The sequence below is a fragment of the Gastrolobium bilobum genome, unplaced genomic scaffold (assembly GCF_033153095.1).
Source record: "Gastrolobium bilobum isolate Gb01-03AN ecotype WA unplaced genomic scaffold, APGP_CSIRO_Gbil_v1 utg56315, whole genome shotgun sequence".
In the NCBI taxonomy this organism is placed as follows: Eukaryota; Viridiplantae; Streptophyta; class Magnoliopsida; order Fabales; family Fabaceae; genus Gastrolobium; species Gastrolobium bilobum.
In genome coordinates, this window is record NW_026898326.1 from 1 (window position 1) to 26,452 (window position 26,452).

Here is a 26,452-nt window from a genome sequence, read left to right on the forward strand (position 1 = left end):
TTATGTTGTTATGTACATCTACTTGGTTACAGTTGGTCTTTGCTATTCAGATAATTCTAGAGGTGACATCCGGTATGGGGAAAGGGAGATAGGTCCCACACCAGGCAATAAGTCAATTGCAAATTCAATTTCCCTCTCTGGAGGAAAGTGCGGAATTTCATCCGGAAAGACATCCTCAAACTCAGAGACAATCGGAATAACAGAAATTGGCTCCTTGTTGACGCCAACCAGACCTCCCAATAAAACATACCCGGAATCTCCTTCCTTCAAGGCCTTTACCACCTGAAGTACAGACAAATAAGGAGACTCCATTTCTTCATCATGAGATGAGACATAAATGGTTTTACTGCAGCAGTCAATCTTCACACAGTACTTGGACAACCAATCCATCCCCAGAATTAAATTCACAGAAGCAAGGTGCAAGACAATAAAGTCGGCAGAATATTCCCTGCCTTCATACTTGAATTTCACATTTTCACAAACATAGTCTTCATTAAAAATGCCCAGGTTGGCCACATTTGTAACACAGTCTTTGCTCTTTTCTGCAAACCCCTGCATGAACTTTACCACATGTAGCACATAGAGAAGCAGGCTTAATATTTCCAGGCTTAGAATTTCCCGCCTTTTTGAACTTACCATCAGACTGTCTAACCTGCAACCCTTTTCCTTTAGAATTCCCAGAGGTGTTTTTAGGACCAGAATTAGGAGCAGATTGGTCCTTATGCTTCCTTCTGTAATATTCTTGAATATTTTTACACTTTTTAACAAGTGCAGCAAAAGTATCAAATGAGTCACCTGCAAGTTTTTCAGAGATGTTATCATGTAATCCTCTATGAAATTTAAAAATCAAGTCATCCTCTGTAGGTGGAGCTCTCTGGAAATGAGAGTATTTGGCCAGCTTATTGAACTTATTCAAGTATTCATCAATAGACATCTGACCCTGCTTTAGTTCTTCAAATTCACCCTTCTTCCTTATCCGGGCTTCAGCCGGAAAGTATTTCAGCAAGAATTGCCTTTTAAATAAAGGCCAGGTAATAGCATAACCCTGACATTCCAAGGGCAGACGGGTATTTCTCCACCAATCAGCTGCATCATTCTGCAACATATAAGAAGCATACAACAATTTCTGCTGATCATCACACTCCATGACAGTAAAAATGCGATCCAATTCTTCTAACCACTGAATTGCAGCAATAGGATCAATGCCTCCTTTATAATTTGGTGGTGCATGTTTTCGGAAGGCATTTAGCATTCTTTCTAACATAACACATCAATTAACATACATATAAACAGAAACAGCGGAAGACTTAACTTACAAAAATATGAGCTAACTTTTTCTTTTTCTAACTTAATTCTTACTCGGCGTAAACGAAAATCGGGCAGAGTTTCCTCTATAAATCGGACAACTGGGGATTTTCCAATCCCACTCAGAAGCATTTCCTGATAAACAGTTTATACAACATATCAATTCAGAAATGCCAGATATCCAAATATAATCAAATACCCATACATGGGCGCATGCATAACATGGCTCCGTGCCACTAAATCTAACAGCATGCCATCAAAACATAAACCTATCTGAATACTACATCATCATATAACGTTCCTGAATACTCAAATGTACATGCATCAAACTGATAGACATGTACAAAACATATACAGGCCATATACAAAATAAAGGATCAATATCATGATCCATCAAATGCGAAAATACTAAAATACATCAAACACTCCAAAAAGGTAGTAGCCTACAGCCACTCAAAATCCGGTCTGTCAACTGCCTCAGCCACGTGTCGTGTCCCTGCCTAGTGAGGACTCACCGGAAATCTGGGCCCCTGAAAATGTGTCCCCAAAGAGGGGTGAGATTACAAATCTCAATAAGCTCCAGGTTTATAGAGAATTCTCCATACCCCTGGCTCACTCCTGCATGAAATTCAGATACAGAGTATACAAATACAACATATAACAGATATCATAACAGAACAGAGCATATATCCATATCATATCAGAGATGTGCGCCGTCATTCCCAAGGGAGGACCCCAAGCGGAAATCAACGCACGTGTTCCCGAGGGAGGACCCCAAAGCGGAACCAGACATATCAGAGGAGTACACCATCAGTCCCGAGGGAGGACCCCAAAGCGGACGTCCGGGTACTATACAATCAATGGCCAGAGATTGTTACAGAAATCATATTACAGAAGTCATATCAGAGCAAAACATATCATGTTATCAAATAACTCTATATGAATGCATCTATACAAAGCATCTAAATCACAGTCATACAGTCCAACCATAGTTCACTAACCATGGTGGAGCACTCAAGTAGGAAAAGACTCCTTAAACATAGAGCTTACCTCTTGAAGCTTTACCAATACGCTTACTTGTGGAACAAGTTACTTTTATCGCTTCAAGAGATTTCCGATCCTTCTCAATCCCTAGGCACACCTAGAGAATAATTTACAATGCATCAATAAAATGATGCAATACCATGATTATTTCATAAGCATACATTTTATCGCTTATTTTCCTTTCTTTATATTTTTGCCAATTCTATGCCAATACACAAGTCTAGACCTCTATACACCCGTTGGCGTTCTTTAATTTAATCAAGCATTTACTTAAGAATCTTTCACATAAATCATGTTATTTTTCTTTAAAAGTCGCGGGCGTACCCTTAGGGACTCAAGGTATTTTTCAACCATTTGTCAAAGCATTTCACTTCTTAGCTCATCCATTGGTATATTAAAATGCAACCCATTTTATTAGAATAAAATGTAACCAATATATATATATACCCCTAAACATCCTATAGTTCGCAACATAGAGCAAGTATTTGTAGGATTTTTTTCTAACTTTGGCATTTCCACCAATTAATCCATTTACACTACATTCCAACATATTTTACCTTTTCAAACATACAATAAAAATTTGCATGATAAACCCTATATAAGCCATGAAGGCCGAAACCTAGGGGAAGAGTGCACTAGGGCTTTTCAATTTTTTTATCACAAATTAATGCTTACTAAACACTATCATTCCTATACAACAACAATCCATCATAATTTTCACCTTCTAACATCAAATATTTCCCACTCAAAACATGCTCCAAATTTTCAAAACATAGATCACAAAATAATACCATAGAAATAAAGGTTTCTTACCTCTAATCACTTGTACAAAGCCTAGAGAATAACCTCCAAGCAAAGCTCCATCAAAAACCCACTTTTTCTCCTCCTATGAATAGTAATCCGAAAATAAGAGGAGGAATAACTCTTCACACACTCAACTATAGCTCAAATGGATAGGTGCAATGGATTCCTTGAGTGGTTCCTAATCAATTTCAAGTGGTGGGTCATAAGATTTGGTTGAGAATTCAAGAAGAAATCAACAAAACAAGCAAAACCCTAACCCCCCCCTTTTCCATGGCTGAAGCTCGGCCCTTCAAGAGAGAGAAGAAGAAATTTTTGCAATGAATAGTGATTCATTTAAGTGGCCAAGCTATTTAGGCACATGTGGCCCTTTTGTCGGATGTTTTTCTATCGCGTATTTCACTTAAATTTACCGGAAACTTAACTTAAAGCTACGGATATATTTTTATTTTTCTAAAGTTATTTAAATTAATTTTTATTTCCTAAGGAACAATATTCATAATTCACAGTATGGTTTTTGCACCGTTTTTAACGAAATGCACTGTGAACCACTAACTGTACTTTATTTAATTCTGAAACTTAACACTTATAAACTTATCATTTTCTTGGGCCTATATTGACTCGCTTGGCATATATTGGACTTTCTTATTCTTATTTCATCAATTATTTATTTCTGGACTCTACCGGTTGCTTAAACAGCAGTACAAAATACCCGGTAGAAACACTATTCACGAGATTTTCACGGAAAGTGCCAGACTATACAATTTTTCGTTCTGAACTCATATTTGTCATCAGAATTTTCAAATTATGTTCCTAAAATTATTTTGCTCATTTTAAGCTCTACCGGTTAATTCACAAAACTGTAAATTCTCCGGCAGAACGCACTGTTCATAACATAGTCATGATTACAGTCAAAATACTCGAAATCGCTCACTGAATCTAATTATGGCATTTAAATCCTTAAATTAAATCTCTAACTAAGATTTACCAGTTAGGGTCATTATAGTTTCTTTCCACCTCTTCATTTTTTGTAATAATAATTGGCTACAAGTTTTTGTGTCTATTAAAACTTAAAACAACTTCCATATTTTAAAAAGCCAAAATGACTTTTCCTTTTTCCCAGGAATTTGGAATATGTTAAAACGTGCCATTAAGTAACTTTTTCGTCCTCAAAAAGCCAAGACTTTCTTGATTACCAATAATCACTGTTTACCAGATGTTACAACAAATAAACTACATTCATTTCCAATCCTACAACTAACACTGCTTTTTTTTTTTTTATCTGCAACATTCACCTTCATATTACACACTTTTTCTTCTCCATTTTTTTAGATTTAATATGATCTTCACACAACATAGTCCACCTTATATACCAGCCAGTTTCCCCAACCTATTTCTCAAGATCTTCAGTCCCATGTACCTGTCACCAACATAAATAGATTATTCACATGCAATTGTCGGTATCATAACTATAGATTTTATCCAAAAACATGTTTATTCAGTGTTATGATCCCTATGTGCATACCTGCCCATCATCATCACAGTGGCTTGAGGATTAGTTCCTGGTGATTCAGTAAATGTTGAGCCATCTATTACACGGAGTCTGTCAACCCCAAGAACCTTATAATCAGGGCTAACTACCTTCCCCACATGGCACCCACCATGGAAGTGCCAAATTGTGATCACAGTGTCTTTGCAGAACTGCTCTAGTGACTCTGTGTCATTGGCATGCTTAGGTATGAAGTTGACATTAGCCTTCACAGAGAGGTTAAGCAGTTTCTCTGTGGTTTGTTTCTCACACAAAGTGTAGTTTGTGAAGTGTTCTGACTGAACTACCTTAATTGCCAAGCGGATTCCTTCAACACAGCGCTGAAGATCATATGGATGACTGAAGTAGTTGAAGGTAACTGAAGGATTGTCCTTCACATTGGTGTTGATCAACTTGAGTTCACCTGCTGACCAAGCATTTGCAACTTTTGACAAGATAAAGCCTCCTCTAAATGCTTCAATTGGTATGTCTTTCTTGTTCTTGATAAAAGCTTGAATAGCTTCTGGTGATCTTTGCTTAGGAGGAATTGTGGAGAGCTGCCCAATCTGGTTTATCATGTTAAAAATGAAAAATGAGAATAACATATTGTAACAGTATTTTTTGGTTATGTTTGATATACTAAATGTTATGTATGTGGCATTTGGACACTACACTAATATTATGAGAAATGACATACATTGTAACATCTAATTTTTAATGATTTCAATGTTTGTAAATGGCAAAAGTATTTCTGCAGCTGCGACAAAAATACTTTGTTTGTAAAATATTTACCAGAATCCGATGTCGGATCTTGGTCTTTTTTTTTTTAAATAAAAATAAAATGGAACCCTTTGTAAATTTAGGGAAATATTATTGCATACCTCAGCTGACATGATACCATGGTGGCAGTGAATGCTGTCACTGGACTGACTAAACCCACTGCTAGCCTCAATGTACACACCCAACTTGGTGATACCCACAGTTTGTATGAGTGTGTGATTAACTGTCCTATTAGAAGGAACAAAAACTGTGTTCATGGGATTATCTACCATTCCCTTCCCAACAAATGGGTTGTCAAGGACTACTGAGATGTTCAAGTTCTGGAGTTCTGCTTTTGGTCCAATTCCACTAAGCATTAGCAACTGAGGAGTCCCAATTGCCCCACTAGAAACTATCACTTCACAATGCCTATCATTTCCCAGAATTGCCTCATGCTGTTTACCATTTTCATCCTGGAAAATAACCCCAACAGCTTTTGGTCTTTTTCCTGCAACAGTAGCAATACCTATTTCAGTTCAAAGGCCTAAACTGCCATAACATTTTGAGGTAATAATAACTCTTTGAAACTTAAAGTATCTTATGTGTACCTCTTGTATCAAAAACAATCTTTTGGACAGTGGCATAGATCAAAACAGTAAGTTTGTCACGGTTTCCAGAAGCAAGCAATTCAGCAGTTGTGTGGCGACGGCCAAATCTGTCAAAAATGGTTCCACCAATCTTGGTTCCATAGATATGATCATAGGTGAAACCATTAAAAGGAGACACTCCAGAATCTAGAAGACTGTCCCTCACTGCTCTCTGATAAGCTGAATACTTTGGACGGTGAACAATTTGCTTTTCAACCCATTGGTAAGACTGATTTACTAGCTTGGCTTCCCACCCCACCTTCTGTATAAAGCTACATTCCATAGAAAAAGTTTTAACAGAAGACATGTTTGAGATAAATGTTCTAGAGGGGTATGATTATTACTAGATTGTCAATTTTAGTTGAACACTGTCACATTTAGGGGATGCATGCATAATTTGAATGTTAATTCGTATGATGTTTCTTTCTTTCTTAATTTCTTAGCTTTTTTTAGACCAAAATCACTATCACTGATGTCTCGTTTTATGGCTTGAAGTCTTAAATTATATTTTGCAAATCTTGGCGTTTTGTAATGGACCACATTTTTTCAAACATCGTTATCAAATATAATAAATACAGCCAGACACTTAATAAAGTTATAGCTCAGTTTGGTTTTATACTAGACAATTTGATGAATGAAATGTCTTAATAAAAATAAAGAAAAAAAAATAGAATATAGAAAGAAACTCATAGGAAACTATCTAAGAAGCATTCAATATCATTCATTAACAATTTAAAGAAAAATCTATCTTTTCACCAAAAAAAGAAAAAGAAAAATCTATCTTAGCTCCTTAATAGGAGAGTCGTTTACAAATGTCATAAACTAATTAAGAAAGTTAATAAAATGTTGAGAAAAAAATGTTAGGAACTGATACTAGTCTATATTTGGAGGAACATCTACCTGAGTAGTTTCAGTTGATAGAAAAGTACATGAAAATATGATTTGGCAATTAATAAATTTAATGAAATTTTGTTACAAATTATAAAATAGCCATGTGATGTATGATTTTGCTATCAGCTCATTCAAGCCATTTTTTTTTGGTCAAACACCGAAAAATATTTAAAAGAAACTTGGCACTTTGCTCCGAAAAGAATAGGGCGAATAACCCAAAATGCCCTCTATTTAATGGCAAAGACCAAGACCGTGGGTCAAGTCAAGCCACTACCAACTATCAAATTAATAATTACGTAACTATTTGTGAAAATTCTAAAGAAAAAAAGTATTTTTTTAAAAATATATATATATAATAATAATAATAATTGATGTTACATGCAATCTAATAATTGTCCAAATTCGCTGTCAGTTTTATTTATTTTAATGTTGTTATAGATTTATATATAAATACTAATTAAACCTTAGATAAAATTAGAGGTAAGTCTAATAGTGTAAAGTAGAAATATAATTTTTTTACAAATTTTAATGTGAAATATTACCCAACTATTTGCAGGGTAAATCTACATCTATAAAGTTATTGATTTTTGTGTGTATGTAATACTAGATTTTATGTTAAATTATATAAAATATAATTATGTAGATTTTAAAATAAATAAATAATAGAAAATAATTTTTTTTTTATAAGAAAACGGAGATATATAAATTAGAGATACCTATGGAGGAAAGTGGAGGTTAGATGCTAGCTATGGTAACAGGGTTTTCGGTGGTTGTGTTGTTCCTAAGATGGACCAGACATCTAAAAGAGCACCTTAATGACTTTCACCAAATATGAAGGTTTCCTAGTAACAATTGAATGTCCTGTTTTCTTTCCCTTTCCTCATATCTGACACTCCCACCTAATCACTTCCATGACATAAAATAGTGTTACAAAGGACCACAAACAGCATTTAATTGTTGAAAAGATAATTTCATATAAGAAAAAATGTAGCCATAAATGTCATGAATATGAAGGGGTTACCATCAATTATTTCATTATGAATAGCTTTAATCAATCAATTCTCAATAGTCTAACATTTTTTTTTTCTATAAACATTTTCTTGCCCCTTTTTTCCTACTTGTCATGCTTCTGGTATTGGCACATAACTATTTCCTTAATGTATTAATTAAGTAGGTAATATATCAACATCTAAATTCTTCATAGAAAGGACTGCATAACTGTTTTCAAGACTAAACTTAGCCTCATGTAGATTTCCTTAAAAAAAATGCATACAATAATTCAACAGCCAAAGGCCAAAAACTATAGATAACGAGAGAGAAAAATGGGCACTAATGTATATGACATAGTGGGACATATAAGCTAACAAAAGGATGTGAAATGTAAGTACATGATTAATAGGATACGATGTTATTGCACGTCCTATGCACGTGAAGCTGTGTACCATTTTATAATTTCAATTTCAAGTGTTAGAAGGGTACGTGTATCAAGAGTGGGGAAAATGGGGAAATGTTATAAGGTTTCAAATTTCATACTAGGAACTTTGACTGGAGTTGAAGATTTCCCATGTGGGTGCATTTAACTTCTACCAAACTATTAATTAGATTGTTATTTTATAAAAACTGAAAATTAATGATTCATCTGTTAGTTTTGCATAAGAATTTTATATGAAAATATTTCAATAATTATTCACTACAATTTTAAAATTTTAGTAAATGGATCATTGTTCTTCAATTCCTAATCTTTTCAAATATGGCATGAGAAGTGGATTAATGTAATATATATATATATATATATATATATATGTATGTGTGGGTGTCATTTCATCATTTTAAATTTTTAATTGTTAAACCAAAAAGAGATGACAACAAACCTCTAACTTAATTAATGTAAATTTAAGCCTTTAATATTTAAGTGTAGTGATTGTATGAAAAGTATATTTAAATTTTTATTAAGCTACTCATTCCACTTGTAAAATCCATGCTTGTACCTCAAATGTATTAGAGAGAGACTCAAAGTAAATACCTTGCAATATATATATATATATATATATATATATATATATATATATATATATATATATGGGCTTATCGTTTCTCAAGCTGCTTGAGATAATCTTATCTCCAGCTAGTAATCATAACCGTACAAAGATGGATCAATGGTGATAAAGGAAGAGAGGGAAAAAGGGAATCATAACCATTCAAAGCTGAATCAATTAATATAAGGAAATAAATAAATAAAACGACGTAGTTTTGGGGTCACCGAGAAATGTTTTTCCCTATATATATATATACGAGACAAGTTATATTTACAAACTTTTTTGTTTACAAACTACACTATGTTCTCTCAGAAGAATATAATATAATTTGTAAAAAATTTCAAAAAAAATTTGTAAACGGATCATTATATATATATATATATATATATATATATATATATATATATATATATATATATATATATATATATATAATCAACATTTGATCTTAGCTAATATATAAAATTTAAGCACATAGCCAGTTTTATTTTCTTCCCTTGAAAATAATTTTCCTATAGACATCCAAGAAGTTGTTGGAACTTTAATAACATCCTTCACGTGCAAATTCATTAGTCGTATAGGCCACGTAGGTCAACTTTAATAGAAGTAAATAGTTATAAGGTAACATTAAATGAATAATTTTTAGACAAATAAAAAATACATTTAATTTTAGAATTATTAAATATTATGTAAGTCTATGTTAAAACGTGCGGATAAGAACATTCAAAAAAATATTTGATAATAAATAGAAATGTAACTTTTTGTAAATTGTATGTAATGACTTAATAAAAAAAAAAGGACTAATAATTAATACATCCAGATCATATATTGCATCCCTCAACTACATGCAATGTATTCCACGAGAAAAGGAATAATAAAAAGGGAATAACATATTCTAGAAAAAAAAAATGGAGATTTCAATCAAAAATAATTTTGCATCATTAAGAAAAAAAAATGAAAATCAAAAAGTAAACAAGGAAAGAAAAAAGAAGAAAAATTATAAAGAAGAGGCATGAGTGAACGAAGAAGATAGAATAACAAAACAAAAGCAAGCTAGCTTGTGTGAAGCCTTACCTTTGGCTTGCTCTAGTATAGAAGCCAGCATTGATAGAACTACCACCACCCAAAACCCTTCCTCTTGCATTGTAAACTCCATCTGTTGAAATGAAGTATTGAGAAGCTGAAGTTGGAGAAGTGTCAGCTAAGGTAATGTGGAAGTTCTCTAGAAATGTAACATTGGGATTGGAGAAAGGAACACCCCCTCTTTCTAGCAGCAGAACACTGAAGTTTTGAGAGAGGGTTGCAGCCAAAGGACACCCTGCTGTGCCACCTCCCACTATTATGTAGTCATAGCCATTATTGCTGGAGGTAGTTGAAATTGATGGTGATGAGAATGAGCTTGCATGTTTGATAAAAGGATAGCTTTCATGCCAGTTCTGCTTACCTGCAATGAAATGTGCTTGTCAAATTTCAGTCTCATCTTGACTAGTTTAAGTACATTTTCAATACATTATTAATGCTATTAACTTTTTAGAGTTTAAGACCCCTCCTACACAAAAAAAAGTAGTACATTTTTAATTGAAATGAAAAGCAAGCAAATATATGTGAATAATGATCATGATCAACAAAACAGATTAAACTAGCAAATATGTGCTATAAATTCAAGAACTAGCAAATTGAGTATTTGTCTGTGATCTAGCCATATATGTGCTCTTGAAGTGAAGCTCTATATGAAGGTAGAAGAAACCAGAACCACACTGGCTACATATTTCACAAGATTCTTTGAGATAGATTGGTGCATCATACTACATTTACAAATTCCTATCTGTATAGCAAATTGCCAGAATCACAGGTAGAACCCAGATTCCATTAGTTAAAAAATTGAGAAGCCAATTAAAGGACACTGAAAGATAGAGAAGAATTTAGCCTTGAAAATAGAGAAGTCCTCCTATATATCTATAATAGAAAATGATCTTTATCTAGAGATAACAATCTTGAAAATACAAGCTGAACTGAATAAGGTAGAAACCTTGACAAGGAGGTAGAAAGTTCCAGAGCCATAGAACTAAGCACAAGATTTTCACTGCACCAACTGAAGCCATGGAATCTCACAGGCCAGAAAAAGCACTCACTGAAGAAGCTGTTTCTTTCCAACCTATAAGTGGCTGCCTCTGGTTGGCCTTGTTTTGTGTGCACATCATATAAATACTCAAAAATACATCATAACCGTATCTATCAAGATTAATGTAACAAAATCTATTAGTTAATATGAGAAATGAGAAAGAAAAAACTAAATAAAGAACATACTAACATAGAATGGTGCTTTCCACTACCACTATATTTAAGAAACACTGGAAACTATAACTGAATAAGACATTTAATGAGGAAATGAATGCCGCGGTTAGAGTGAAGATTCATCAGCCGTTGGATTTGACATTGTCTTTTTCTGATCATGTCCATCTGTTTGTACAAAGACAGCTCATTCATCAGACTACACAATGAGTTGTTAAGATGTATAATGTATATTTTATATGCTACAAAAAATAGGCAATTTATTTTCTTTCTTTTGTTTTTTCTCCTTTCTTGTGGATGATTAGATTAGAAAGCACCGCTTGGATTTTTCTCCTTCAACTGTCCCTGGTACTTGACTTAGCAGTCATTAATAGCAACATTCATAGTCAGCACCTACGACCATAATGAAAATAAATTAGAAAAGAAAACAAGTATTTTGTGCAATTTATGGTATGACAAGAAAAAGAATTTTTTTTTAGTTTTCATTGTTTTCTTCTGAATTCATTCCAATATAAATATATGTGTTATTGTTTGGTGATTCTAGCTATTTATCTTGTTGATTGGTTATCATGGCAATAGAAGTCAATGGGAGAGTTGAGGAGACAATTGAATGATACATTTTATTGGTTTATCTAATTGGATCATGCATGCATTTGAAATTACTAACCCCTTTAATTAGGTGATAAACTTTGTGGTGTCAATGAACCAACGCCAAGCAACTGATTCTGCGGTTTGTGGGGTAAAAGATTTTTGGAGTCAAGATGAATGAAATGACACACACGAACACAAGAGACAAGAACAATCATGCAAATTTTGCAGAACAGTATTTAACTCATAACATAATAAATATATAGATATAATCAATTATTTATAATCTCTTTGGTTCTTTATGACGTATAATGAGTCTACTATAAGCATAAGAGTCCAAAACCGCTAAAATATTTATGACTTATATTGTCTGATTTATCTAGAAATCCAAATATTCATCTGAAGACTTAGGGATCTGTTTGCACTTATTTCAGCTTAAGAAACCGAAGCCAACTCTTTGTCCTAGCCACCTCAACAGAGAGTTGAAAAAAAGAAAAAAGTAAAAGACATATAAAACAAAATGGTAAGGAAAAGATGAGATCATGATAGTAATTCAAGAGACAAGAGTTGGCAATACGTGGCTGAATCCATTTATTTCATCACTTGGCAAAGCCAAATGTGATTTAATGTTAACAATGAATCACTTCTATATCATTGACAACCTAGAATCATTTATTTGCACATGCAAGTATGACATAAATATGCATATCCTTTTTCTTTTCTTTCATTTCTTTAAAAGCTCAAAGTTGAACAATTGCTGCTATAAGCTCTGAACCTAATTTTATGGCATTTGATCCTTCCTATGCCAAAATTAGAAGTAGAAGCCCCACCCTCCCATGAATGACACCTTACTTGGATGTTCCAAGCTTCCCATGCTTAGCTGTACTGTCTATCCACTTCTTCCAATGTACTATTCCTCTGCTTCAAGTGCTTTAAAGAGGACGTCAAAAGTTTGTAATTAACTACAACTAATATGAAGCTTATCATGGCAATTTGGTAGGCAGATAAGTAAATGTATCACTATTTCACCAATTTTTTTTGAAATCCCATTACTTATGTCAAGAGAAGTATAAAAATAATCAATGTAGCCTCATCTAACAGCTTAAACTTTTGAATTGAATTGATTTATTATATGGTATCAGAGTTTCGATATCACATGTTCGATTCTTATCGTCCCCTATTTAATTAATAATTAATTATATCTTGTGGAGTTTCTTAGCACATGTAAGCTAGGTAGCACCGATACGACACGCGACACGTGACACGACACTCTGACACGTCAATCCTAAGAAATTATGGATTTCGACACGTTGCGACACGTTTTAATATTAAATAATATTTTTAATTTATATGGGGTATATTTCATTTAATATTTAATAATTTAACAAAAAAATGAAATTGAATTAATAATACCCATCAATACGTTATAAAGATGGAAGCTTTAATCAAAAAAATAAGAACTGGGATGAGAGAGAGATATAATATCAGATAGAGAGATCAAATCATATTAGAGAGAGATCAGAGAGAAGAAGATACAACAAGAGCGTGATAGGAATTGATAACAATGATGCTGAGATGATCTCTTATCTACTTAAGGGAAAAAAAGACAAAAAGATAAAATTGATATGATCAGGTTGAAGCTTTATTAATATATTTTAACTTTTTAAAAAAAATTATTTTTTTTGAAAAAAAAAAAAAAAAATTACGAAAATGTCATTTGACCGTGTCGGACACGGTCAAATTCGCGTGTCGGAATGGTCAACGTGTCGGAAAAAGTCAACCGCGTGTCCGACACCGTGTCGGAGCGTGTCGCCGTGTCGGAGCGTGTCGGACCCGACTCTTCCTGTTTTTACAAGTGTTCGTGCTTCCTTGCATGTAGGTGGGTCTATATATTATCTATCTTTCAAGCCTAGTGAGTTCTTATGTGAGTGTGAGGGGGTGTGTTAGAAAAATATAAAAACTATTAATATAGTCTCACCTAACTACTTAAAATTTTGGATTGAATGGATTTTTTAGAACTTATATCCTCCAAGGTCAAATATTCATGAATTTAATTCAACTTACACAATCATTCCTTTGAATTTGAGTTACTATCAATAATAATAATAATACATATTGACTTTTTTTATAAATTTTCCTTAACTTTTTATCATTAGTTATTGAATAACAACTGAACTTAGGACTTCATAATAACTTCACTTAAACATTCAGTAAACTGCCCAAACACTACATGTATTTGTGCAACTGTCATTTTCTTTTTTTACAGCTATTCAGCACCTGTGCTGTGGCACATTACAAAGGACTTCATATTGTCACAGTTATTATGCATTATAACTTAGGCAGGTGTTAGCAGATTTATGACAGTGGCAGTTCGTCCTTGATCAAAGTAACAATATAAACATAAATGCTGATGAGGCTCATCAGTGTCAGTAATATTGAATCATAGAGAAAAGAAAAGAAGGTGCATATTATTCTGCCTAATAAATTATCAATTGGATGTGTTTTGTTAAAAATAGATGATTTCAGGAAAGCTTAAGGCAAAAGTTTAAGTGTTTGGATTAACTTAATTTATATTTAAAATAATTTATAATTAAAAATTTAATGAAAAATAAAAAAACACAACTCATGTTATTTAAAGATATGCTTGGGGCAGGTCTAACACATTATGTGAGTGTATTGTAATTAGCTTTGTCTTATATTTACAAATAGTTAATTATATGAGTCAAATGTTAGTTGCCAACTTGCCACATACTAAAAGTTGTGTAATGGAATTTAAGCTAATCCAAATAGTAGGGAGGTATTTTTGGCTTTTTCACCCTTTTGCCCCTTATTAATTAATTAATAATCATTTTGTCCCTGATTTAAAACTATCTATCAATCTGTCCCTCTTTAATCGACTACCTTGCATTTTTAATCGACTAAACGATTGTTGAGAGATTTAATCGACTAAATCTCCCTACTTAATCGATTACAATCATACTGACTTATTTTTTTTTTTGGTCAAATATGAAGATTTAGTCGACTAAATAAGGAGATTTAGTCGACTAAATCTCCCAGCAGCCATTTTTTGTCTGTTTTGGCCATTTAGTCGATTAAAAATGCAAGGTAGTCGACTAAAGAGGGGCAGATTGATAAATAGTTTCGAATCAGAGGCAAAATAGTTATTAATTAATTAATAAGGGGCAAAAGGGTGAAAAAGCCGGTATTCTTACTACCAAAATTTTTCACTACATATCTAATTACCATTGGATCAGCATTTTTTCTCTCTTTGAAAATTTTTCAATATTTTTTCTCCCTTATTCAATGGTGATTAGATAAATAGTAAGTTGGTAGTGAAATTTTTTGATAATAAGAATATTCTCACTCATCCAAATATGCTGAAAAACAAACTAACTTTCCCTAAAAATTAATCTAATCCAAAAATGCTATAATCTTGAGAAGAGCTTTGACGAAAATATGATACAAGCTTATCTATCAAATGCTAATGGTGGTTGAAATGAATCTTAATATGTTAATGAATTCAATTGTTTTACTTAAATATTGTTAGAATGGGAATGGCAAAACAGCTCTCTTATAATTAGTCCATGTGGTTGTTTTAAGTTTTAATTTCATCCTTCATCAACTTTGCCATTTTGATCTACTGGTTATATTTAAGATGCCTCCGGTTGTTGCTAAACAAACCACAATGTAGAGCTATTATATCTATTTCTAATTGGTGTAAATGAAAAACCAAATTATAAAAACTAAATTCGCAATCAAAACATAAAAACAATTTACACCGTGATTATCCCAACAACAAAAAAAATAGTACACTGTTACTTAAAGTCCTAAGGTAAAAAATTTCCAGCCTCAAATACAGCTGTAGACAATTAGACATCAAATGAAAGTTCTCAACTACTTTTGAGGAGATCAAAACCTGACCATGTATGTAACTTTCATATTTTAATTCCAGTTCAACAATTCAAACAGTCACTTAAACTTCTTGGGGAAACGAACTTAATCGAAAAAGGGAAGAATAAAAATGGGAAGAATGACCATTTTGTTTGGAGATATTATTATATTTGATTCTCTCTAATTGAGATTATGTTTTTCATTGTTTGGGAATAATAAAAATGCGGGGAAATAAAACATTTAATAAAGTTTCTTGAAAAAGAAATAATCATAAGTCCTTAAATGAAATTTATTACTTAAACGAAATAACGAATGCATGCCTAAATTATAAAAGAAAAAGAAAAATCGTATCTACAGTTAATTTTTCCTTCACTTTAACTTCAGTTCGTGACTTCGTGAGAATGATTATCTACACTTGAACTAATGAATTCTTTGTTCTATTTTTTATTTATTTGTATTAAAACAAGGAAACAGTAGATTCCTACATTATCAATCAATCCAAACAAACTATTTTCGTCACAACCAAATGAACGGTTTTAAGCAAGGAACTATGATGGACCCATATTTTGCGTTGGTTCAATGAGAAGTAGCTTTTATATAATTAAAAACAGAGAGAAAGAAAAGAGGCAAAAGGGAAAGAGAGAGAAAGAAAAGAGGCAGGGGGGGTTCTGGACCACAAATATTATTTCCATTTGACTGAAAAATACGTTCGTAAAATCAAAATTTCTGAAATCATAAATCTACGAAGACCCACTTCATAAAGACTAAATTATTTCGATCCGTATTTAACAAAATCCTAAAAAAAATACAATAAAGTAATATAGTTGATGTTGACATTTGGTAGAAAACACATTAACGATTTTTTACTGATTAATTTTCTTAACAATGTACATATATGTTTCAAACTTATTTTGGAAAGATTAATTTTTTTTAAAAATAAAAATAAAAATCTTCCAACAAGTTGACAAAATAAATATTAAAAAAAAAACTCAAAATAAACTGATTCAAACATGAATTAAGATGATCTTCACATAGCATGTCAACAAAACATTATTGGTCATTGTTAAAGCATCAAAATAAAAAGTCCTGAAAATTATTTTTTTTATTTTTTTTATTTTTTTTTGGAAAACGAAATTTTAATTTGATTAGACGGTAGGCATGCTAAACATCCAAGAAAGAGAAGTAAACAATCTCCGATCTTTCAACACCATGTTACACGTGAATCAATAGTTCGCATTACAAGAAGCAAACACGATCTTACATGTAACTTCCACAAGCCTCTAGTATATCATAAAAATCTAATATAAATACACGAGTCCAATTAATAAATTTTCAAAAAAAAATACACTCAGAAACACTGATAAAAATTACAAACAAAATTGATCGCAAAACCAGCATAACCATCAAAGACCATGTAAAATAAGCTAACTTCTCCAACTAACTGAAGCACCTAAATTGGAAATATTTTAAGGGGGACCACCTCGGAACAAAACATTGCCCCCTCCCTGTATTCGGCACTTGCACAAAAACCAATGCCTCTGAATGTCATGAATGCTAACATGTCATAAATTCGTGGACAAGCAAAAACCCAGCATGCCGCCAGCAGACAACACCATCTTCCAAAAAAAGAAATTGCTCTTCAGTAAGATGACTTTCTTCACCTACTCATCTTTTGATGAACTGGCATATTCGGTTCCATTGTCCAATGAAGATACGTTAGATGAAGCACTAGATGAGACAGCACTACCAGCAGTAACAGCATTGTAATTGTTTATTGATGGGTTTCTCTGAGGATTGTTAGTTGCAGGGTTCTGTCCCTCCTCTGCTAGTCTTTTGATAAGATTCATGATAGTTGGAACAAACTTGCTAGACAAGGATATGATTCCCGGAAGCTGAAAGCCAAAAGGTAAGAAATAAGGCTACTATATTAGATACTGCAAAATATAGAATGATTAGTTGACAAGACCCAGATGACTCGGTTAAAGAACTACTAATGCATCAACACTAGAACCCTACTGAATGCATAGTAGCTTATTAGCTGAAACTGGTTACAGATCGAAACCAAACAAACAGGCAAGAGAAACACAATTTATGAATATCGGGATAGAACAATAAATATAAAGATCATAATAAATTACACTCACGGCTCCATTGCGAAATTCACCCGAAATGTCAAGCTGCACCCACAGGGCTTTAATGAGAAGAAAACCAACAAAGATGACACCCAAATACAAGGGATTTCTGCCACAGAAAATACCAAACTTGGGTAAGACCAATTAAATAGTACAACAAAAGTGAAGAGTTTTCTTTAATTTTGTGCTTTGAGCAACATATTTATGTTAATAGAATGCCCATCCACTACTTTATGTCCAACACGTAGAATACATTCTTATTTTACAATTACTACTTTTACACTTTGCAGCTACCAGACGAGAGAGATGCAGAGTTAAGAACAAGTGAAAACAAAAGAAAAAAAGAAAAAAAGCAAGAAAATAGACATCAGATGAGTGAAGCTGATATGCACCTTAGAAGTGTCATAAATTCATTAAATCCCAGAATAACCAAAGCAACAATTGCCCATGGGGGAGGTAACCAGTTGTTACTACGCTTGTTGGCCTCCTGAAGAAATAAAATAGAATTACATCAGTAAGTAAAAAATAGTATAACATTTACCTGCGAGAACAAACTTCAAATGCCTTCAGAATATATACATTCATAATGCTTATCAAACTAATTATATCAGCTAGCTAGCAAATGCATTGACTGCATATGGAACCTAAACACTACCACAAAAGAGCAAAATCATTTGGACAATGCCAAAAACTTTATAAATACAAGCAACATACAACATGAAAACATAAAAGCATAGCCATGCCTCATTCCTTTAAAACAATTAAACTAGATGGCTTCAGTTACAAGTTTAAAATAGATAATATACAAAAGAAAGGCATAGAATTTAATTAACATTAAATTTGTCATAATAGATTTTCCATTTTTCCAATTTATATAGAAGATATTTATTTTTATTTTTTTGATAACAATATAGAAGATATTTTAAATCATTAAGAAATGTGAAACATCGTGCCTGTGCAGAAATGGCTTGAGAGACACTGTACTCTGTCTCTGTCTTGAATTGCCTCCACAAAGATTTACATTGAACAGGGGTAATCAGTGTTTTAGAGGATGGAACCTACACAGAAAATTCAGTCACAACAAATGATCAGTGACCAGGATAGAAAAATATTCTCAAACCATCACACAAGGAACAAAAAATAACATTTTTGTGGCCTAAAATATATATTAATCAATTTCAACCCTGATAGAGATATATTCATTCTGGGGCAATCAGATCATTAATTGATGTCAATCAGATCACTCATCTACCAAAATGAGTACACAATTAAATACTTCTTCAAACAGAACTAGCAACAATAAAAATGCACCTGTTCCCAACTGCTAGAAGCTAGCGGATCAACTGTTGTGATGCTCCTATTAACAGCACTGCTTGATGAATCCACCAATGCAACTGCTAATGTTTTCTCGATATTATCAGTATCATCATCATCCAAACGAATTGCAGCCATAACAGATAGCAACTTCAAAGACTGCAAAGGGTTAAATTTGGTCAAGAAGATAACAAAATGTAATACAAACTCAGTAACAAAATAATGTTCATAATCGTGTCATACAGCAGAGCGAGCAGTCTTGGTGATGGCTCGAATATCTTCTTTCCCCGTCCAAACACGAGGCATTGAATCAGAATCATGGTTAAACAGCATCGTAAACCTGCTTTCAAATTTAACGTAAGTAGGAGCCTCTAAAGTAAGACTTGAAGGAAAAAGTAAAAGTCACCATGGATGTTGAAGAAGGTTCATACTTCTCCTTCATACGAATTAGAACTCTTCCAGCTTCTTCCCTAGACTTTCCTTCTACCAGACCCCTTGCATAATCCTCTAAACTCAAAATCATTTTCTGTCTTGTTTCTTCATCCATATCAAACCCAGTAAGCGCAGCAGAGAACCCCGAAACAGCTGATTTAGTCTCACGACTAAGAAGGTTCCTTATTGATGGCCAAGTATCACTATTAGCTCCATCCAAAAGAGCTTCAACAGGGCCAGACAAAGCTTCTTTCAGTTTTGCCTGCAATCAGAAAACTTCCCAAGAAGTTAGTATTTCAACTTAAGAAACAAACCAACAGACTCAACTCAACAAACACTGATAAACTACTTACCTAAATCACCAGTCATTCAGCATGAGAAGTATCTTATACTTTTTGACTAGCTATTATTAATCAAAAAAGGTATTGACAACATACAATTGTATCAATCTATCCCTTTCTCCTTTATGACTGTATTGCTAGCGGACACTCTTGCTTAGTTTTAATCTCACATTACCACTCTAAAAATTTCAACATTTGATTTTTGGCACAAAATATGAAATTTTAGCATTGTTACTGAGCTTGAAGACAATCAATTACAGATTCACAAGACATGAATGATCACTGCTTCGTACCTCATATGATGCAGTAAGTTCAGAAATCTTAGCTGCACATACAGATGCAACATGTGCATCCATATCACGCTGCAGATTCTCCCGTACTTTAGTTGTATCCCAATTTGTTTGCTCAATAAGAACATCTGCTACGATAACATATCAGTTTCATGTTGTAATTCAGTTGAGTAAAATAGATGTATACTTGCAACAAATATTATCAAGTTTAACTTCTCGGATAGCAGATCATTGGAATGAACCAAACCCGAGCGACTCTGCTCCCAACACCAAATTAATCATGGTAAAGAATCCACTTCCTGTTTATCCATATGCTCTTTTTCTCCCTTTCCAAGTGTTCATTATATTTATTGGGCCTTCAATTTATTGTTCACTAATACACAGAAAAAAGAAACTTTTTATTACCTGCACATGCTTCATCAAATTGAGCCATACAAGACCCAATGCAATTATTAGCAGAAGCAGAAAACTCTTCCCCTCCATTCAAAGCCTTGTCAAATACCTCCTTGAATTTATCCAAAGTTCCAGATCTTATATGTCCCAGAGCAGATTGGAATGCTGGTTGGACAAGCTAACCAATTGAAAAGGTGTTAAATACCATTATATAAACCTCACTAATCATCATCGTAAATCTACAAAAGCTTCTAAAGGGAAAAGAAACAAGGCCAATAATCCAGTATCTAAAATAGTTATTCTTGATTAAATATTCATTAATTCATTTATGTTTCAACTTTCAACATTAACATCACCTTTATCCCAAATTCAATTCATTTATGTTTATAAAATAAAATAAAATAAAATAAAGGTTTGAACAACCATGACTACAGAAGAGCCAAGTTAAGAAGAATTACTTGAAACAATTTTTCTTGAAGTTGTTTTCGTTTTGCAGATCTCACAGCTTCATCAAAATAAGTGGCCTCAGCATCATACCTAGATTAAAGAAAATGCAATAGCTCAATATACCTTCAGTCAAGATCAACTCATTCTTACATGATGTAACATGTAACATTAAGATAGCAAACTTTTTAAGATTCAATATCAAGCTACAGTTTACTTGAAGATTACACATAAAATCGCAGCAACAAAACTGGGCTTTTTTGTATATACAAAATTAATGAGGTAATCTAATAAAAAAAAGTTTAATGAGGTAAAAAAACCATGACACCATTTTCAGAGTTTGTGTAGGGATTGTAAATGAAACCTGAAAACATTAGATGGTATTACTGTGTAACACAGGAAACTACCAAAATTTAAGACTCGAGAATAAAATAAGGGATTAGTGTTTATCCTTTTAAAGAACATAGAAATGTGTCATTTTAGTCAAAACTACTGTGTTTTATGGTGAGAGAACAGAAATCATGGTAGGAGAAAGTGAGAGGTCTTTTTTTAAATAAATATTAAATAAAAAACACTAATTTTAACTAAAATACTTGTCCTTTAAAAGGACAAACATTTTTCCCATAAAATAAATAACAAAAAAGCTGAACATCCCATTCTTATAAAATTCCATCCATAAAATGAATCCCGGTCTTTCTTCTACCACCTTGAACAAGCAAAACCAGTCACTTGACTCATGTCACCTAGTTAAGTAAAACTTTGACATCAAAATATATCAAAAAACCAAGGGGTGGGGGGGAATCCTGCTGCTCTAGTTGCCAGGACTGAAATCAAATATTGTCCAAATTTGTCAAAACCTAACAGAATTAGACAAAATCTTATGACATAGCATATGGTTATGTGGTATTCAATAACTGAGCTACTACCAATATAAATGTCCTATAAATTGAACTATACTCACTCTGACAAAGAAGTATGAAGGAGTGAATTGAGCTTTTTCCCAAATCCAGGAATAGGGCCAGATTGCACATCCTCTTCCAATTGACACCATTCCTGAGTGGTAGGTGAAAGCAATTTTCACACCATTAGTAATTAAGAACGTCAAAATATGTTATAGGATTATACTGAAAGAAATGTTAATACCTCATGTGCAACAAAAGAGGCATATTTCTCATTGGCAATTTCTTCACATCGTACAGTAGCAACCATAACCTACAATTGGGTTGACCCTTGAATGGTTCAAAAAAATTCATAACATGTAAACAAAAGCAGCACCATCACAGCATGTATATTACCTTATGTGCAGGAAGGTCAAGGTCTTTGTTCTCCTTAATGACTTTCCATATTTGTTGAGAACTAAAAGAAAAGCCAGAAGCAGGAACTACTCCACGCCGATCCCCTGCAAGCCCACCAGGAGCGATAGAATGATAGAATCGTTGCCTCAAGCTGGCAACCTACATTTAAAAATAAACCAGATTAGAAAATATATGCAAATTAGAGAATAAGAAATATTCATTAAACCAAAGATATCCGTTTTCCAATATGAAAGCCAAATTAATACAATATATACACAGATTAAGACGTAACAGTACTCAGTCACAGATGCAGATATGGAGATGTAAACAACCACAAATCCTGAAAATAGGTCACTTATTACCGTCAGGAAGTAAACCAGAAGGGAACTGGTGCACAATTCATACCTGCTCCTTAAATTGATCTTCCTTTTCTTCATAACTAGAAAGAGCAACGACTTCAACCTGGTCATTTGTTGCCAAGTGCAAACAATTACAGTTAATTTCTAATAAAATTATGCTATACATGTGAACATCAGTAAGATTAGCAATGTCAACGGAATGAAGAACATACATTGAAAAATTCACTTAGTGGGGTTTCTTTGTGGGCCTGTGGTTTAGGAACAGAGTCCCATATCTGCAGAGGAAAAAAGTAAAGCAAGAAAGGTTAGCAAAAATCACATAACAGTTAAATAATACCATATTAAGATGAAAGCACAGCAATACCTTCTGAATATCTTCTCGCAACACAGGTTCTAAATTTTCAAGTGGTGTCTATAAGAGGAAAAGGTTAATCACATCAACAACAAATAAAAATATATAGCATTAAAAATGAATAACTGAAAAACAATTAGACAAAATAATAATAGCTTTTTGCATACACACCCTTGTTTTATCACGTATGACAAATAACAATGTTGTTTTGCGTGGGCTAAACAATCTCATCATGACCTGAAAGCAAAAACAAGCATGCAATTAGATAAATGAAAAGTTTTGAGATTTAAGATAAATGCTTGTAGTCAATAGGCCAACAAAACTTGCCTGAAATACAGTTTTCAAAAGCGGCTTATTTGCAGCTTGCTCACGGCCAATGTCATGGCACCACCTTTACAAGCATTGCAGAAGGATGAAAAATTAGTTGCATAAAGAAAGAAGATTCAACTGGAAAAACACTCAAACAAGAAGCAGCTAGACAGACTTAAAACTTTAGGAAATTAGTTAGTATTAACGATGTCTCAATAAAGAAGTGGGGGAAAAACTCACATGTTTATTAGCACTATATCTGAGACAGCAAGAGCAAATAGAGCACTCTGCTTTTCGAATGCAGTATCATCCTGAGAGAAAGACAATTTCAGTATACAATGAGACAGACAAAGGCAGAACTACCCATCTCTCATCCTTTGTTCTAATTTTTGACATTGACAGCAAATTTGCTGGTTTAAATAATCAGAAGTATTACTATTAACAGTAAAAATTCTTAACCCATCATAGAGCAAATGCAGGATTATAATTATTATGGAACTCCTTGATCTTGTTACAAAAATTAAGAACCCACATAAAATTCAGAAATAGAGAGAGATAACTGAACCTTTTATTTAACATTTGCCATTAAAAAAAGAAAAAATAAAAGAACATGAATTTGCCAGTAAAAAAGGGAAAAAAGAAATAGGTGTTATAACTTATAACTTATAAGTTTTGAATAATGGAATTTAGGAACTCTGCAAATTCTTATGTTCCTAGGGGCTAGAAACACATTGGCATCGATGCATTACCAATTATAAAATGCAAATGCAAATGGTAATTGGATATTGGCAATAGACTCTGACTCATGATCAATGTCAATATCAAAGTAAGTTAAGGTATAACAAACGAAGAAAACACCTCTCCACGTTCTCTTCCATCTGTACCCTCCAAATCCATCACAAGTGTACAAGGCTCTATGCCAGCACATCTAGCCATCCAGATTCCTTTCGTTGTTTGAGACCTGAAAACAAGCAAATAACATCAGGCCACCACCCTGTAAGTTGAACAAGGTTTATGTGATATGTCAGAACTGCAAGAACATACCTTCCCTTGAAAGCATCCATCTCTACAAAGTTGGTACGAAACAAATTATTTAATAGCGTGCTTTTGCCTGCCCACAGCAAAGAAAAGAACAAATTAGATAACATAAAGATCCCTTATCCGGAATTGTCCGTGTCACGATATACTAATAAATTAAAACAAATACAAAAGAATGGATTAAAATTAAACAGAAGAAATAGAAAAAAGAAAAAAAAAAATCATAAGAATTAAGAAAAGGGCTAAAAGAGATTAAAATTATCCGAAATCACCATTTTAGATAGATAATTAAGTCATAAATCTATATCAAATCCCACTAGATGTTATACGTCATTAATCCATAAGGTACAAATTTCGAATTTAACCTTTCCATGAATCTTAAATAACAATCACCTCCAGCATTCAGTGTCAAGTAAAATATCTTAATTACATAAAGATCCTCAAGTGAAAAGACTGGCAAAAGCAATCATAAGATCCAATCAGCTTATGAAGGGAAGAAATAACAATGAGATTATGAAGTCAAGAAAGCATACCACTACTTTGTGGACCCATAATAGATACTACCGCATATGAAAGCCCACATTCACCCAATTTCACCTCCTTCATAAAGTTTTCAATCCCAGAAATATTGAACGTACCATCTCCATCAATAAGCTGAGTTGAACAACACTTCTCACTAATTGCTGGATAAGCAGACACACAATATTAGTTGGGAGGAAAAAACTAGACCCAAAAGTGTTCTATAAATTTCAAGTGAGGCACTCATTGAGATCCACAAGCAAAACAGGAATCATAGGAGTGATTGCAGCATTGTACTGGGGCATATGAATAGTGAGAAAAACACTCAATCAGGAAAATCGAAATTCCAGTTGATCATCCAGCCCAGGTAAGAAAATTGCTTTCCATGCTCAGGAAACAAAATAAAAGTAAAAGATCTCAATGCTTGTTCGTTGGTTCCACACTCCATTCAGCAACTCAAGCCCAATACTTCCACTAGCATTGAAATTGGCATTACCATAGAATAATGAGATTAACCAACCTTCTAATTGGCATTCTCTTCTTAACTTTTCTTTTTTCCCTTTTAACAATAAAACATAAAGCAAAATTCTAAACCTTGTCCGGTACCCAATAATTAAGTCACACAAAACATAAATTATCGATCAAGTTGTCAACATTAATCACATCACCAATTCTTATAAATCCGAAACAGATTTTCACTCGAAACTGAAAATATTAATAATAATAAATAGAAACAACAGTTAAAAAAAACAAGCCAAAAACAAAAACGCATGCCAAGTGTAATTGGCAGTTTCCGTTAATAACCAGAAATCATCTTGTATAAGAGATTGAAAGTTGAAGGGAATTAGAATACGAAATCAATAACTGAAAGAATAAAGTGTTGATCAGAAAAATTGAAAAAAAATACAAAATGCATGAATCAGATCGATGAGGATGAAAATTGAATTCGAATTGAAAGCGTACCCATTAGCGTGGAATTGGAAATGGTTGTTGAGCAATGCGGTAAGGAAAGGAAGATCGAAAGAGAAAAGAGAGAACCAAGGGCCGATCTCAGACTCGGACTCACAAGGGGATTTTAGCAACGCGCACATACACTTGATTCCAAAATATGTTTTTCCACTTTCTTTCTTTTTTCCTATTTTCTTTTTTGGAAATAACCTTTTGAATAATATTTTTCCCTTTTTCTAATTTTCACTCCATTCAATTAAAATAGGGTTTTATTAATCTCCTTTTGCATAAGATAATTATCTTATGTTGTAGAGAGAAAATACGTGGGTCCCACCATTGTAAGAAAAAAGAAAAAAGTGGGGTGCGGAAATCGAAGTGAGAGAAAATGAGATAAGATGTCTCATGTGAAATGAGAGTAATATTTCCCATTAAAATAACTATCAAATTCATTTATTTTTTTAGATATATTTCTATCGCTTTATAGATTAATCAACTAATCCAATC

General features: G+C 33.0%; 2 protein-coding genes across 3 annotated transcripts; both read right to left on the reverse strand.

Moving 5' to 3' along the window:
- Positions 1–4,323: 4,323 nt before the first annotated feature.
- On the reverse strand, positions 4,324–11,172 carry LOC133314945 (protein HOTHEAD-like). Of its 2 annotated transcripts, none has more exons than XM_061516496.1 (6): positions 11,041–11,172; positions 10,086–10,455; positions 6,046–6,356; positions 5,560–5,945; positions 4,676–5,244; positions 4,324–4,570 (listed from the first exon to the last, which is right to left on the reverse strand). In XM_061516496.1, the coding sequence occupies exons 1-6, from the start codon at positions 11,111–11,113 to the stop codon at positions 4,516–4,518; spliced, it is 1,764 nt and encodes a 587-aa protein (XP_061372480.1). In that variant the 5' UTR covers positions 11,114–11,172; the 3' UTR covers positions 4,324–4,515. The 2 variants fall into 2 exon arrangements, with proteins under 2 accessions (XP_061372480.1, XP_061372481.1); XM_061516497.1 differs by having other exon boundaries at positions 10,086–10,457; positions 11,037–11,172.
- Positions 11,173–17,005: 5,833 nt separating this feature from the next.
- Positions 17,006–26,096, reverse strand: LOC133314943 (protein ROOT HAIR DEFECTIVE 3 homolog 1-like). The gene is made up of 23 exons (XM_061516494.1): positions 25,964–26,096; positions 25,015–25,164; positions 24,488–24,554; positions 24,302–24,404; positions 23,684–23,754; positions 23,462–23,525; positions 23,306–23,371; positions 23,147–23,194; positions 22,995–23,057; positions 22,829–22,885; positions 22,424–22,582; positions 22,272–22,340; positions 22,090–22,181; positions 21,143–21,221; positions 20,697–20,862; positions 20,295–20,419; positions 19,660–19,922; positions 19,472–19,568; positions 19,226–19,387; positions 18,868–18,972; positions 18,307–18,401; positions 17,927–18,023; positions 17,006–17,674 (listed from the first exon to the last, which is right to left on the reverse strand). The coding sequence occupies exons 1-23, from the start codon at positions 25,965–25,967 to the stop codon at positions 17,444–17,446; spliced, it is 2,433 nt and encodes an 810-aa protein (XP_061372478.1). The 5' UTR covers positions 25,968–26,096; the 3' UTR covers positions 17,006–17,443.
- Positions 26,097–26,452: the final 356 nt, after the last annotated feature.